The sequence below is a fragment of the Mycteria americana genome, chromosome 3 (assembly GCF_035582795.1).
Source record: "Mycteria americana isolate JAX WOST 10 ecotype Jacksonville Zoo and Gardens chromosome 3, USCA_MyAme_1.0, whole genome shotgun sequence".
NCBI classification, from domain to species: Eukaryota; Metazoa; Chordata; class Aves; order Ciconiiformes; family Ciconiidae; genus Mycteria; species Mycteria americana.
Window position 1 is genome coordinate 21558017 of NC_134367.1, and position 14619 is coordinate 21572635.

Here is a 14619-nt window from a genome sequence, read left to right on the forward strand (position 1 = left end):
CAACTGCATTCATACTCTCCACCTAAACCTTAAGACCCAATGCAGTTTCCACACATGCTGAAAAGCTGAAAAACAAGAAAATGCATAATTTATGCTAGCCCTAAAAGGGTTAACAGTTTTGGAATGTAATAGGTGGAACTTAGTTAAGATTCAGATGCTGAATTTAGATACTAACTAGGAGAAACTGAGACAGATTTGATCTCCCCTTCATATGCACTGTCAGGAAATACTTAGTGGTTTATATATGGTAGGAATGGAAAAAGGAAAACTTACTTCTGTGTCTGTATTATTTATTCAATACCTTCATTTACTTTACAGAATATGACTGTATCTTGATGCCCATGACTGTGTAGAGGTTTTTTACGTATTTTAACAGCTCTTCAATAAATCTCAATTTTATGATTTTTAGAGCATTGTAAAACAGAATAGAGAATTTTTTAATGGACAGTAGGTTCACAAGCATTACCAATGCATGTTCTTCCATCTTCTGCCAGCTTGTAAGGATCAGTACAGAGACATTTGTAGCTGCCTTCAGTGTTAATGCATTTAGCAGAAGGAGAGCATGGTGGATTAATTTCATTTTCACATTCATTGATGTCTGCAAAATGAATACACACTGATCAATAATCATTACAAATTACAGAGAGGGATTACTACATTCTCATAAACACCTTCTACAAGTATTCATTGTACGCTTTCAATGACACATAGATACTGCCAAATATCCTCACTGTTACTCTTTAAAGCACAAAGTTGGGTTTGTGTTGTTTTATTTTGGTTTTGGTTTCTTGTTTGTTTGTTTTTAAGCTGGAAATGACGAAATAAGAAAATGTTCTTTTTGTAATCCACCAAAAGCTACAAATAGCAATTGGCCGAATTTTCAAAAATGCAGACTGTAAACTTGAGAGCTCTTCTTGCATGTGTTTATGTCCTAAGACTTTGAGTTCCTCTATAAACTTTTTCCATAATGAGCTCTATAGAGGTAGTGAAAGTAATAACACTGACACAGTTCTATACACTTCTAGGCATGATTTTGAGGAGCCAAGGATTCAGGTTAACTTTGGATACAAAATTTGTAACAGTGATCTGTGATATCACTGCAAAGATGGTTGTTTCTAGATGCTGTACAAATTCTGTGAAATGACAATGTCCTGACAGAATGATGAGCAGATGAACAATTATCCATTGGAAAATGTACATAAACGTATTATTCCTAAGACCATTCAAGACCTTTCACTCTCACATTCTGATTATGTGATGAAATGGGAGTCAGCGTGGCATGCAAGAAAGAAAGTACTCAATGAGGGAAAGAATGGAGTCTTTTCCATATTTCTGCATCTTTCTTCTTTCTGTATAATATTTACTTGCAGGACTCGATTCAGTTGCCTGAAGGTAGGCGTCCAGCACTGTTTTAGGTAGTTTCCCATTAGTCCTGTATAATATTTGCCAGCTTGTTCAATGTCTCTGACCCATGGTCCTGGGAAGCACTGCAAGCCCATATGTGGGCAACTAGCTGAGCCTTCAGTATCTTCTCTTTTTGCTTATATTCCTTTCCTTCCCTACCACAATGTTGGATCTGCTACTTCAGGCTAAGTCGCTCTTTTTGATCAGTATTAGAAACTGACCCTGTAGGAATGATTTACTGACTTAGCTTAGCATTGTCGCTCAGATGACTTAAGGAATGTTGTCATTGGAAATAGGATCAAGCCTGATCCTCTCTTAAATTTTAATACAAAACAGTAGCTGTGTCCAAAGCTAGCCATCAACTGAGACAGTCAAAAGACTAATCATGCAAGGAATAACCTTAAACTTCAGAACCCTTAAGAAACACTAACTCTCATAACACCTCTCTGAAGCAGGAAAATAATCTGCTGTTCAGAATGAAGATTCCTGAATAAACATTACTCCCTTCAGGACTACATTTTGGGTTAACTCCCACTGGCTTCGTCGTCATCTGAGAAGGAAAACCTGCACAGGCTTTGCCCGCACTGTAATTCAAATGTGCTATTTCAGCTTTTGTAGATCTATAGTCATGCTGTCTGTTAACTAGCTAACTCTTTTTTTCCATCACTAAATAGTGCATGTCAGATCTTACCAGCCCACCCTACTACTCAAAGAGAGCAATACTCTATTAAAGCAAAGTAACCAGAATTATCTATCAAGAGTAAGATAACACTTAATATAAAGGAAGGTAGCATAGTCTAGCACTAAATGACTTCCTCAATCAATAGAAATTATTTCTGTCAAAGCCAAAGTTAGTAAGCAGGAATTAACAGCTCTCAGATTCCTATGCTTTTGCCAGCAGGCCACTCTGTCTTTTCCAGAGCAGCATATAATTTTGAAACCATCTGCAGAAATGCTAAGCTCTATCGTCCTCATTATATTGCTTGACTTATTCCTAATTTGCTGAACATTTAAAAGAATGAGAACACATTGCACAGAAATGCATGGAACAAAGTGCTTTCTACTGTAAAACTCAAGTAGCATCTGCATAAGTGGGTTTTGATGGTTTTCTTTTAATAAAGGCATTGCTTATTTAATATATGCACCAGCTTGTTTTCCTATAGCAGATATACAGTCTTTTGTTTACATTACTGAACATATTAAAAGAAACTAGGACAAGGAATGATTCATTCATATAACTTATTTATTCAGTTTGCTGCCAGAACATTAATCTATTGAAAAGATTTTATTATAATTCATTTAACAGCTTTATTTCTTTATATGGTATTAATGTGGGTGGAATTCAGTGGATAAATAGGATTTGAATAAAGGAAAGAGCTGCAAATTTCATTTGACTTTTTCCATACCAGGTATACAATTAGAATGAATAGCTTTCTACTCTGCTGTCACAGAAATACTGATAAGCAGACTTCATTGCAGATCAGCTGCAGCACTTGCATTCAAATTAATTTACCACCATCCATAATATATTCCTAAATATGGCCTTTTCAGGTTTCATTTTCTCTCATGTTCTTATAAAGCTGAGCAGTCTCAACAAATATATAAAAATAAATAAATAAATAAATAAAAATAAATATATATATACACACACACCATTATAAGCACACACATTTGAAATATGAACAGAGAGAATTTATCCTTCCTAGCTGTGTAAAGTGAAGGTCTTGTAATTAAATATTTGCCACATTCTCTTTCTTCCTATCCTATTCTATTCTATTCAACAGTAAAAATAAGACAGAAGGAAGAGAGGAGATAAAAGAATAATTAAAATAACAGAAAATTATTCCCCTGAAAATGTGTGTGAAATGTTGAAAGACAGTATCTTTTTACTGATTTTTCACCTGCTCTACTTTTGGACCTGCAGAAGTAATTCACTTCTGGCAAATCTTTTCACGGCTATTTGGGGGAGGGTGGTGGGAACTGAAGTGATAATTAATTTGCTTAATTTCACTTACTGACTTCACGGTATTTTTTTCTTTGTCTCTTTTGCTTAACTTATTAGGATGATACATGAACTACTGGTGCTAAGATGATTTTGTATCTAGAGCATCTATTGAAACAATGCTAGGAAAATGACAACTGTCTGTCTTGCTGTTGCGTTGGATGTTGGAAGAAGCAATGTATAATTTTGATTTGCTGCTTTTTTCCTACTGGTTGTTAATTGACTCGTTTTTGGTTAATTAGGTAATTTTTAGTGACATTTTCCTATCATCAGCCTGAGTGCTGAATCAGGATGGGTAGAGATTGAGATAGCAATTCTGGAGCAAGGAGAGTTTCACATTATCATGTTATAGTACCTTCAAACCCAGAAGGCTGACTACAAGAGAGCATAGGAGACAGTTCACTTCTGATGAGCTGTGCTAGACTTTAGCTTTTAGAAAATTCAGAAACAAGAAAAAAAATAGATACCTGTACAAATGGGAGCCTCAAAGTTCCATCCTTTACTTGTGCAGGTTAATTGCTCTTCGCCTTCTAATTGAAATCCATATTGACATGAATAAGTCACTGTAGATTTTCCAAATTCTGAACAGTATACAAAATCACCATTTGCCACACTCTTTGGTGTTCCACATATTTCCTCTACAAATAAAAAGACTGTATTACAAGCTCTTAAAAAATTACCATCTTACCCTTGAAAATGGGCATTATTCTCCATTACTGCTATAAACTAACTTCAGTGAAATTACTCACATGTTTTAAGGTGATCAAGAATTTAACTTTCATTTCTGCACAAGAATTTATATGGAACATCTCAGGTTTGATTTATAATCCTTGTAAAATTAGCGTTACCTTCTAATAATATGTTCTGCAGAGTTCTTCTTAGTTAATATTTTCTATCTGTCTAAGAACTCCTGCCCCAATTGCCATAATGTCTGAACGTATCACAAGCCATTCATGTTATCAGAGTGAAGTTGGCAAATGCTCTTTTTTACAGAGGAAGTTGAGAAAGAAGGAGAGAAAGACCTAAATCCCATTTCTAAGTGGCAGAAATACTAAAGATCTGCATCAGACCAGTAACTCAGGACCTGCCACAACCAAGGTCACTGCTCTAACTGCTGATTACTCTCCCCTTCTGTCAGAAAAGACTGGTAATTACCAGATTACCTTCCTGATAGAATTCTTGCCAAGCTTCTAAATTCATTCCAGGTATATTGTCACAATGCTTAAAATCCTGTGGAAACTTTCCAAGTTGAAAGGCATCTGCTGGCACTTCAGAAATCCCTGTATTGTCACAAATCACGCGGGACAACGAGTGTTTTTTTAGTTCATGCTTTTGAGCTTCTGTGAAAACATTATCATTTTCCCACCAAAATCTGGAAAGATTGATAGAAACATTTTGAAAAGATCAAATTCAAAGAGCTGATTATTCTTAATTTCACAGTATCCTATGTAAAAGACCAAAAATAAGAATTACAGCAAAATGTAGGTGGATACAACAATAATAAAAGTAAACACCATGATCTGCTGACTTACCCAGCTTGAAAGTCACAAAAAGGTAGTGTAAGTCTGACATACTGGTCAACTCAGATGATGTGTTAAAGTCAGCTGGTTAAAACTATTAATTATTCACCTTTGCAAAATTGCTTTTCATTGATGATACAGGGCCACAAAAAAAGTTACAATCCTAAGAGAAAAACTTGGAACTAATTCGTTTGAACTGGATGCTTAATCTTATGCACACCAGCATTCACTGTGCACTCATAAATTGTTTTAAGCATAAATTACAGGAGAATTACAGGAGTAGCAATAATAGATTTCCCATATCATAGCTTTTGAACTCTGCTTGCCATTACTGAATGGTTGCTATGAAAACAGGTATTGCTGAACGCTCCTCTGTTTAATATGGATTTCTTAATTTGCTAAGAAAACTGTAGATATGCAGATTAATTATAGTAGGAAATTGTGACACTAATTGTGCTTTTGACTATACAAAAAGGTAAGCTAAGAGGACTGTCTGGAACAGAGAGGAGCTGCTTTTTCCATTTTGGCAGATCAGGAGTGCGGTGGCAGAACAGAAGAAACAGTTGGTGCTACAAAGTTGTATGTATTAAATTATATATATCTTATATATAATATATATGTGTGCATACACACATACGTATGTGTTTAAAGATAAAAAGGAAGGGAAAGAAAACACTGGGGGAAAAAAAAGATAAAAGTTTTGTACATAAAGACATGTAATGAATGGCAAAAAAATATTTCTGGAGAGTTTAATAGCACGTCTGCATTAGTACATTAAACAGTGTTAAGCACTGCTAAACTGCTAAGGTAGTTCCCTGTGGTACTCAGGCCAATTAGGATTTTCCCAAATGGTAGGCAGGATTTGTGGTAACGTGTCCTAGGACCATTAGCAATAGAGTATGGATGTGATCACACTGTACAAATTAACCTCGGGTTTAACACAGGACTTGGGCATCCGTAATACTGGGGGAACAAGGCTGGGGTTTCTAGAAAAGTCTGTGGTTTTTGTGTTTACATTTTTCTGATCGGAAGGGAACAGCAATGTTAGCTGTGGATCCTGTGCAAACCTGGCACGTGTGCAGCACGTGAGGTTTTTTATGAGCCCCCTGAAAAGGTACCATGCAAATGAGAAGTCTGATAGTCCTGTTTGTGTTCTGGGGAACATGAGGGCTGCTAGTGTGCCCTGGGGGGCTTTTCAGGGCAAATTGGACCCTGCTGCCAACAGAGGTGTACTGGTTAAGTAAGGTAAATGCATGTGAAATTTTGGAAAACTGGCTTTATAGGCAAATAGTTACCTACTGCAGGACAATTTGGGGAGAAACCTGTCCCACTTTGCCTGTCTTGGAGGATGAGGCAATCTACAGGACCAGGGATGGAGTGAATGTCCCACACCTCAGCTGCACTGTGTCAAGAAGTGCAGGAGAGATGGAGGGGCTGGAGAGAGAAAAAAAGAAAGATGCCTTCCTCCTACCCTTCACCTGCACACTGTCCCCAGACTGCTGAGCATCCTGAAACCTCACCGACCATTCCCAGGCCCCTTCCCATAACCAAAGCCATCAGAAACTTTGCTCCACTCAGCTCTCCTACACCTGTCATTTCCCCTTTCATGTACATTAAAAACTATTCTACTTCAATCACAAAATTCAGTTTTATCTACACTGCTGAGATGGCTTGAACAGAAAATTATTTTTTAATCTACCCAGCAGATAGATAGGTGTTTACTCTAACAAAGGATGCTCCAACAGATCTGGATCAGGTGACCAAAACTTTACAGGTGAATTTTACAGGGTTAGAGTAAAAAAAGAAAGAAATAAAAGAAAAAAAAAAAGAGGCACAAGCTCTCCTATGCAAAGAATTACAAAGTCAGCTTCAGAATTTTTGCCCAACTATTGCAAATCCTGAGATCACAAAAAGATTCAGAGTAGGAAGAGACAGAAAAAGAAAGTCAAGGCTGATGGAACAGAAACAATTTGTTCCAGGTGATTTGGCTGAGGTTAAGACAGTGCCTGAGTTTAGTACATTGGAAAAAGAAATCCCTTCATGTTTTGTCAGATTACTGACAAAAGATTTTAAGGCTATCAGGATGAAGTTCAATCAGTCAAAAATTCCACTTAGTCCTGATTTCCAAACTTAAACAAGTATGTTAGAAGAAATGTTTTGAAATCCCTACTTACTGACATGTCAATTAGGGTATCTAGTAAGCATGTAGTGTTACTAGTGCAGATAGAGATAATACCCATTACTCTATCTGACAAGGCACTGCAATGAATGTTAGATTTTTCCATTCTTATACTTACTGTATGACAACTATAACATGTTTTTGCTTACTTCTAACTTCTCTTAGATAGTTCCTTATCACAGTATTAATGACAATACCATTTCACATTTAAGTTAGCTGACACAAACTTTGTGGCAGAAACTTGGGTAATTCTTTTATTATTAGAACTCTCTTTTTCTCAGTTTGAAGTTAATGTTAAATTATGCTTAAGTTTAATTAATGCTAGTAGTATCATAAGACATTGAATAATAAGAAGTATCGTAAGGCACTGAGTAATGGAAACAAGGCTGGAAGGGCCTCAATAGATTATTCTTCCCCAGATAGGGTCAAGTATGCCTATACGATTCAGAAGACTTTCAACCATGTTTTTAACATAGCTGAGTGGAATGTTTGTTGTCTATACAGTTTATGCTAATAAGATACCACCTTTATGATTAACATTGCTTTTTCCTGTGAGCTAATTAATTAACATTTCTTAAAGTTCAGATTTAAATTCTGCCTCAGATGCTTATTTACATAATGGTTTCTTTCCACAACAGTGACTTATGAGAGAAGCTTAAAGGTGAGCGTAAGGACCAGATGTACTTAAAACACCACTGCTAGCATGGTGTGAGCAGTTTAAAATTAGTCTTCTTATGAGATTCAAAATTACTGCCACAAGTTCATGACGGAAATGAAAAAAAGGTTGGTTTTATAATTGCTTCAGGAGCAGAAGCAAGATATAAACTGCATCTTGCACCCCTTTGTGACCTGAAGCTGCATTTCTCCTGTCTTCCTGGTGTGGAGTGTTGAACTGGCACAAGATCCTGGTGGTGGCTGTGCAGGTTTGGGAAGAGTCATACTATGCTGTGTCCGATAAGGCAATTCTGGGAGCACTCTGCAGTCCCAGTTCACATAAGGCTAGGTACATGGTGTTTTTATTATCCCCTCTAGGAAGCCTGAATTACAGCTTTCTGCCCATCCCTTCTGACTTTGCTGTGGTTGCCATGGAAGATGCTGAGGTTCTTCCAGTTAAGGACCCTGAGCCCAGTGCAGCCCTCAGGGACCGGATAACTAAAGCCTGCACCCATCCACACAGAAGTCAGCTGCCCCTGGCACAATTAACTGCTGGTGGCAGCTTGCATTTCCACCAGGAGTGCAAAGTTGGGCATCTCAATACCACAGAAACAATCTTTATGTCATCTGGAATTGAAATTATATACAGACCAAAGAAGAATAAGCAAAAGCTCACCCAACGAAACTGAAGGAGCAAAGTTAAAAACATGGAAGTGGCAGGGACTAACTTGTTTAAAGCCTGTTTAAGTATCACGGTGTCTTATGTTCTGGCAAGTATCCTCACATACCTGTAAAATCTCCATTGCTTCTGTATATTACACAAATTATTCAACAGCATGAATAAACTCACCGGTCACCATCCCTTAGTGCTTTCATTTGCTTTCCAATTATACATGCAAACAGGGGACCAGTTCTAGCACCTGGAAGAAAGTCTTCTACCAGACCACCAAGCCAAACATCAATATTGCTAGGATTATGGTACAATTCCATGATTTTTTCAGTGACATTGTGATCGGTTATTACTGTATTCAGGTCAGTTTGAGTTTCCAGTTTTGGTAAGCCGCAGAATTCTCGCCAGTCATTATAACCTGTAAATATTATAAGGAAGATTAGACTTGGCTGTTAAGCATGATATATGAAATTAATACATTTATAAGCACTGGATTCTGACAATCTTAATCATAGTCATAGACAGTTATGTCTTGAAATAGGCCCATTATTATTGGTTAAATTGATCAGGGAAATGATGGCAGGATCTGAAACTATCACATATGTGATTGCTACATCATTTTCATGAAGGAAAACAAAGGTTCAAAACAATTCTCCTATATTTAAGCAATGGAAACATGATAATAGATCATAGGAGCATGCACTGTGTCTTGAGATTTCCAGACTAGGAATACAGGAGTTAGGTGAAGAGTGGGCAAGAAGTAACCTGAATGAAGTTAGTAACTAAAGCACTTTACTAAGGAGAGTGTCCTAGGGCACATGTCTGGCTCTCTGGAAAATATATTTCTTTTACATTCTATTACATCACTGGAATTACCTCCCTCCACTCCCCCCCCCCCCCCCCCCCCCCCCCCCCCCATCTCCCAACAAACTTTAATTTCTGGTCTGGAAGATCAAACTTCCATTTCTACCCTTGTGTAGCCAAGAGTTTTAAACTCCAGGCAGGAGTCAGACTTAATTTCTACTGTCCAGGGCCAACAACTTGTATATTCCTAGCTGTAGAGTTGCACAGAAGAAATGGAGAGGGTTGTCACCCAGCGACGTAATGTCCTTTGACAATCAGTCAGTCCTACCTCCGTGGGTGGGACATGGGCTCAGAGAATAGAAGGGCAGCCAGGTTTGTTCCTTATTCATGCAGACAAGTGATCTGATCAGGCAGGGGGTCAGGACACAGTTTTAGAAACGAAAGAGGCCCTGTCTACCATGCTGAGGGTTGCTGCCTTTGCTCTCAGAAGCAGTGGCATGCTTGTAAGAGGTTTTCATACAGGACTGGGAACCTACTGTATATTTTAACAACTGATGCCATCAAATTGAACTAAGCTTCAGCCGTTTTTCTCTAAGCTGGTACACCCATGGCCTGATGGGCTAAGGCTCCTTGACTGTTAGTTCAGTCTTACCCTCGGCTGACTGGAGTAAGAAATCTAGTGCAAAAAACAGGCACAAACATGTAATATTTCTCAAAATGAGGTGTACACCTAAATAAGCCATCTACACACTCCTGGAGACCTCTCAACACTTTTTATGGTCAGTAGAGCCGATGAAGTTGTGTCTAAGTCGACGTGTCCCACAGGCTGGGGGCAGCCTGCCGATGGCAAGTAGCTGCTGCAGGCAGAAACCCCACTCCTCTAGAGCTGGTTCCAGCAGGAACAAGCCTCAGGTACCTACATCAAGCACACCCAGATCCACTCACTAGTACTGTCCTTCCAGATTCCAGACTTAACAGGTTATTTTCATTTCAGATGCTGGGGAATATTTTGTTTCCATCAAAGTTAAAAATATTAGCCACTTACATTTTAAAAGAGACTTAAGTTATTTTTCTGATTACTAAAGCTATTATTTAAAAGCTTATGATTACATCCCAAATATAAACAGTTATAGTTCAGTTACCAGTTGGGAGAAAATTCAAGAAAAATCAATAGACCTGGAAGTCCGTGATCACGGCCACGCTGTAAATTTAATGATGCTAAATCAAGTGAACCATTATTGGACAACACAAACAGTTTTTCTGTTAATTCCTCATTCAGTAGTTGATCTTGCACCTGCAGTTTTGCTGAATGTGCTAGAAGACCCCTTAGTAAAGGATCCAAGCCTCCTTTAAACACAAAAATAATATAACGTTACAGTGTATATATAAACCATTATAACTTTCTTAACAAATGTGAATGCATGTATGCTTCTATGTTTCTAAACATTGGCCACAGGCTTTTACATTCAAACATATGTAAAAATGAGCTGCAGGTTGAAATAGAGGTAATAGTGCTTATGAAAAGGCTCCATCTGCTTCTTCAGGTGTAAGGAAATTTGCAACCTGATAATACATTCATCCACAAAAAACCAGATATGAAATATCTTCATCATCAGTCATCAATCATCATTCTATTGTCAATCTGCCAGACTGGTTTAATCTGCAGAATAACTTTTGTCTGATTCAGAGAACAATTTAACTCAGAATAATTGTTCCAGTTCATGTTAATGCTCTGGAACCAGTTTAACAACTTAAATCAGTGATGCAATTAAATAAATGTTCCTTTTCCTAATTCAAGATAAGTAACTTTGAAAAAGGATACAATATTCTGGAAAAAAAACCCCAAACGGTTTAAAGAAAAACATACCTTCTTTAATGAGCCTCCAGGGACTAAAGAAAACTTCATGCAAATGAAGATTTGGGAGTTCTGGATCATCTAAATACTGTGCATTCAATCGCCTTACTACTGGTTGGATTGTTGCATGACCAAAACGAAAAGCAGCTGTTGAAAATATGTTAGAAACTGTAGGATTCATTGTGGGATCATAACCTGTATAAAGGCCAATATACATATTAAAGGCATCTGGACCAATGATTTTGGGAATGTAATCTCTTAAAGTAATAATCTGAAAGAAAAGAAAAAGAAACATTTATCATTCAATGTTTTTATAGATGAATAGTAATGATTTCCACATGCTAAATGCCTTTTTCTTCACTTATCTATCCCCAAGCATTTGGCATGGCTAAGAGCATTATTAGCTGGTAAACAATATCATTCTTATTCTTGCAGTAAGGAGACAAATGACTGGAGAGAATCAGTGGCATGGCTCAGTACAGTACGACAGCCAGGCCCCTGTTAGCTCCTACCCTAAATGCTAGACCAAAGCCTCCGGAGTAGAGATTACCACGGTTGCTCACTTCCAATCCATGGGGGTAATCCAGCTCACAAGAAGTGTGGCTGAGATTTAAAGCTCTGTGATGGTGTAAATGATAATGTCCTTAAAAATGGCAATGAAAGCGTGAATTACTATAAAATCTTTCAAGAATGGTTGTTGATATGAATAGATTCTATTTTCAGACATATATTTGTGGCACAAATCGTCTTTACTGAGTATTTGAAATGACCAGGCTTTAAAATACTGGTGCCCAGAATGCCTTGGTAGACATTTTATGTGAAACTCAAGCCAATTTATAGACTCCTAAAAAACACACTTCAAAATGAAAATGCTGATAAACACCTTCTGTCAAATGCTTTTATAATGTAATAGCATTACAGTCACATGAAAAAAGCATATGAGTAATCCTGACCAAAAAAAAAGGGGAAAACGATCCAATGTACCAAATAAAATGAAAGTGCATTATAGGTTAAAGATTATGCTGAACTCAATAAAGCATAATGGGATGAATATGAAGCATAATGAACTAAATAAAATACCTTATAGATTCAATATAGTGTGTAATAAAATATACAGACAAAGGTACTTTGAGCATGATATAGTGCATATTGAAAAGCTAGTTGGCATAAAATGACATTATAAAAAACTTGTATCTTTATTTTAGGCACGGCGCAGAGACAAGCAAACCCCTCCAGAATTCACTCACTTTTCTCAGAAGGCAGAGGTAACAACCTCTTTATGTTTTCAGGTTAGGTCATGCAGTGAACAACATATTTGAAAGACAATATGTTAGAGTTCCTTTTACAGCTCCTTTAATACAACATATGAAGAAAATAAAATAATTGCTAGAAATTAATACTGACACTGTCATTTGAGGAGTTAACCTTTTGCTACATTCACAAAGGTTTTGCAAGACAACAGTTCTTTCTAATTTTAGAGTTAGTTTTTACAAGCAAAGACTTTAAATAGGACTAGGGTAGCCATGGACACAAACATCCTGATATGACTGTCATTTGTTGGTTCATTGTAAATGAAATCCCAAACTAAGCTGCTCATAAAGGCCAGATTCCACAAAGGAAAGGGCAATTCAGATTTTTCATTTCCTGCAGGGGTAAAGATCATTTCTTGTTTCCTTGGTGGGGGAAGAGGGGTTGCTGTTTCAAGACATGAAAATTAAAAGGCTAAGGTAAAAAGGGGTCTCATGCCTGCCTTGAGCTAGAAGAGGCATGTGTTTGATGGAAACTTCCAATGGCTAATAAGGCTCCATCAAGTGGAGGTGATTTTTGGACAATACAGACTAAGAAGATGTTACTAATACAGCAGAAGATGATACTGCCAGAAAGAATCTGCAGTCTGACAGAGGGCCATATCTAAAGTACATCAGCACGTAGCATCCAGTCTTTGTGTAGTGTCTGAGCATACCTTGCCTGAATTTGTCTGCGTGAAGTCAACGAGAGGCTTGCTACAAGTTCTCATAACTGACAGATATATAAGTTTTAAAGAAGGTGTAAACAGCTGACAAACATCAAATTTATTTCTGTTAAAATTCTTTTGCATGCACTCCCTGCTCTGAAAGAATGATTTGAAAGATTTATTTCCTTTCATATTTGGCATAAATAAGCATAATACTTTCTTTTGATACAGCGTTCCTTCAACAACTGTGATTGTCCTGTGGAAAAAAAGGAATATTCTTGTCTAAAAGTACGTCAATAAAACCAGAGCCAGAAAGGGTCTATATGGAAAAGAAATTGCAAACAAGTACAATGAACTGCTCTACCATTTATTACTTATTTTGAGTCTATTTATGAATAATAAATTAACTTTCAGGTGCTTGCAGCAGCATAAGGGATTTTTGTGGATATAATGAGTTGGAACCTGCAAGGTACTGGGTGGTCTCAACTCCTTGTGACATTTATGAGATAAGTGGTGTCCTGGTTTCAGCTGAGATAGAGTTAATTTTCTTTATAGTGGCTGGTGTGGGGCTATGCTTTGGATTTGTGCTGAAGACAGTGTTGATAATACAGAGATGTTTTAGTTGTTGCTGCACTGGTCAAGGACTTTTCAGCTTCCTGTGCTCTGCCAGGTGCAGAAGAAGCTGGGAGGGGACACAGCCAGGATAGTTGATCCAAACTGACCAAAGGGCTATTCCATACCACATGACGTCATGCTTAGTATATAAAGCTGGGGAAGAAGGAAGGGGGGACATTCAGAGTGATGGCGTTTGTCTTCCCAAGTAACCATTACGCATGATGGAGCCCTGCTTTCCTGGAGATGGCTGAACCCCTGCCTGCCCATGAGAAGTAGTGAATGAATTCCTTGCTTTGCTTTGCTTGCGTGCGTGGCTTTTGCTTTCCCTATTAAACTGTCTTTATCTTAACCCTCGAGTTTTCTTACTTTTGCTCTTCCGATTCTCTCCCCCATCCCACTGTGGGGGAGTGAGCGAGCAGCTGCGTGGTGCTTAGTTGCCAGCTGGGGTTAAACCATGACAAGTGGTAATCCAAGCTCCTCTTAGGAGACATTCAGCACCTCATAGCATCAACTCCAAGCTCCATAGAAGTCTCATGAAGAAATTAATTTTAATCAATAATGTCAATGTTTCTACTGTCTCATGGCAGTCTTTGTTTCAATGGTATAATTCAGTGAAAAATGATGACAAATGGGCACTCTCTTTTAAACAGATGCCCATATGCTGAGTATTTAAATGACTTTAGTAGTCTATATATCACCAGAGGGATTGAGAGTATTTAAATGTTATTCATTTAATCATATTAGAGAAAATAAAATTCTGATTTCCTAGCAATTCAACTGATCATGTGGTAAGTATTCAGTCAGAACCAGAATCTGAGTGATTACAAGACTGTCAGAAAAGGCTTTGTACAGATTTTACATCATATCATGAATCATATATGCACTGTTTATAGAAAAGTAACTGAATCCTGACCTGCAAACACAATAATACTCCAAGTTAAACAGGCTGTTAGTGTGAAAGG

The 14619-nt window shown here is 37.6% G+C and overlaps 1 protein-coding gene across 1 annotated transcript in view; it reads right to left on the bottom strand.

Annotated features, from left to right (window-relative positions):
• Nucleotides 1-437: 437 nt before the first annotated feature.
• TPO (thyroid peroxidase) overlaps nucleotides 438-14619 on the bottom strand; it is a 44675-nt gene continuing 30493 nt past the window's right edge. Inside the window, 6 exon segments of the mRNA XM_075497272.1 lie at nucleotides 438-598; nucleotides 3874-4044; nucleotides 4570-4778; nucleotides 8610-8847; nucleotides 10410-10580; nucleotides 11101-11359. Coding sequence (XP_075353387.1) covers nucleotides 438-598; nucleotides 3874-4044; nucleotides 4570-4778; nucleotides 8610-8847; nucleotides 10410-10580; nucleotides 11101-11359 — 1209 coding nt within the window.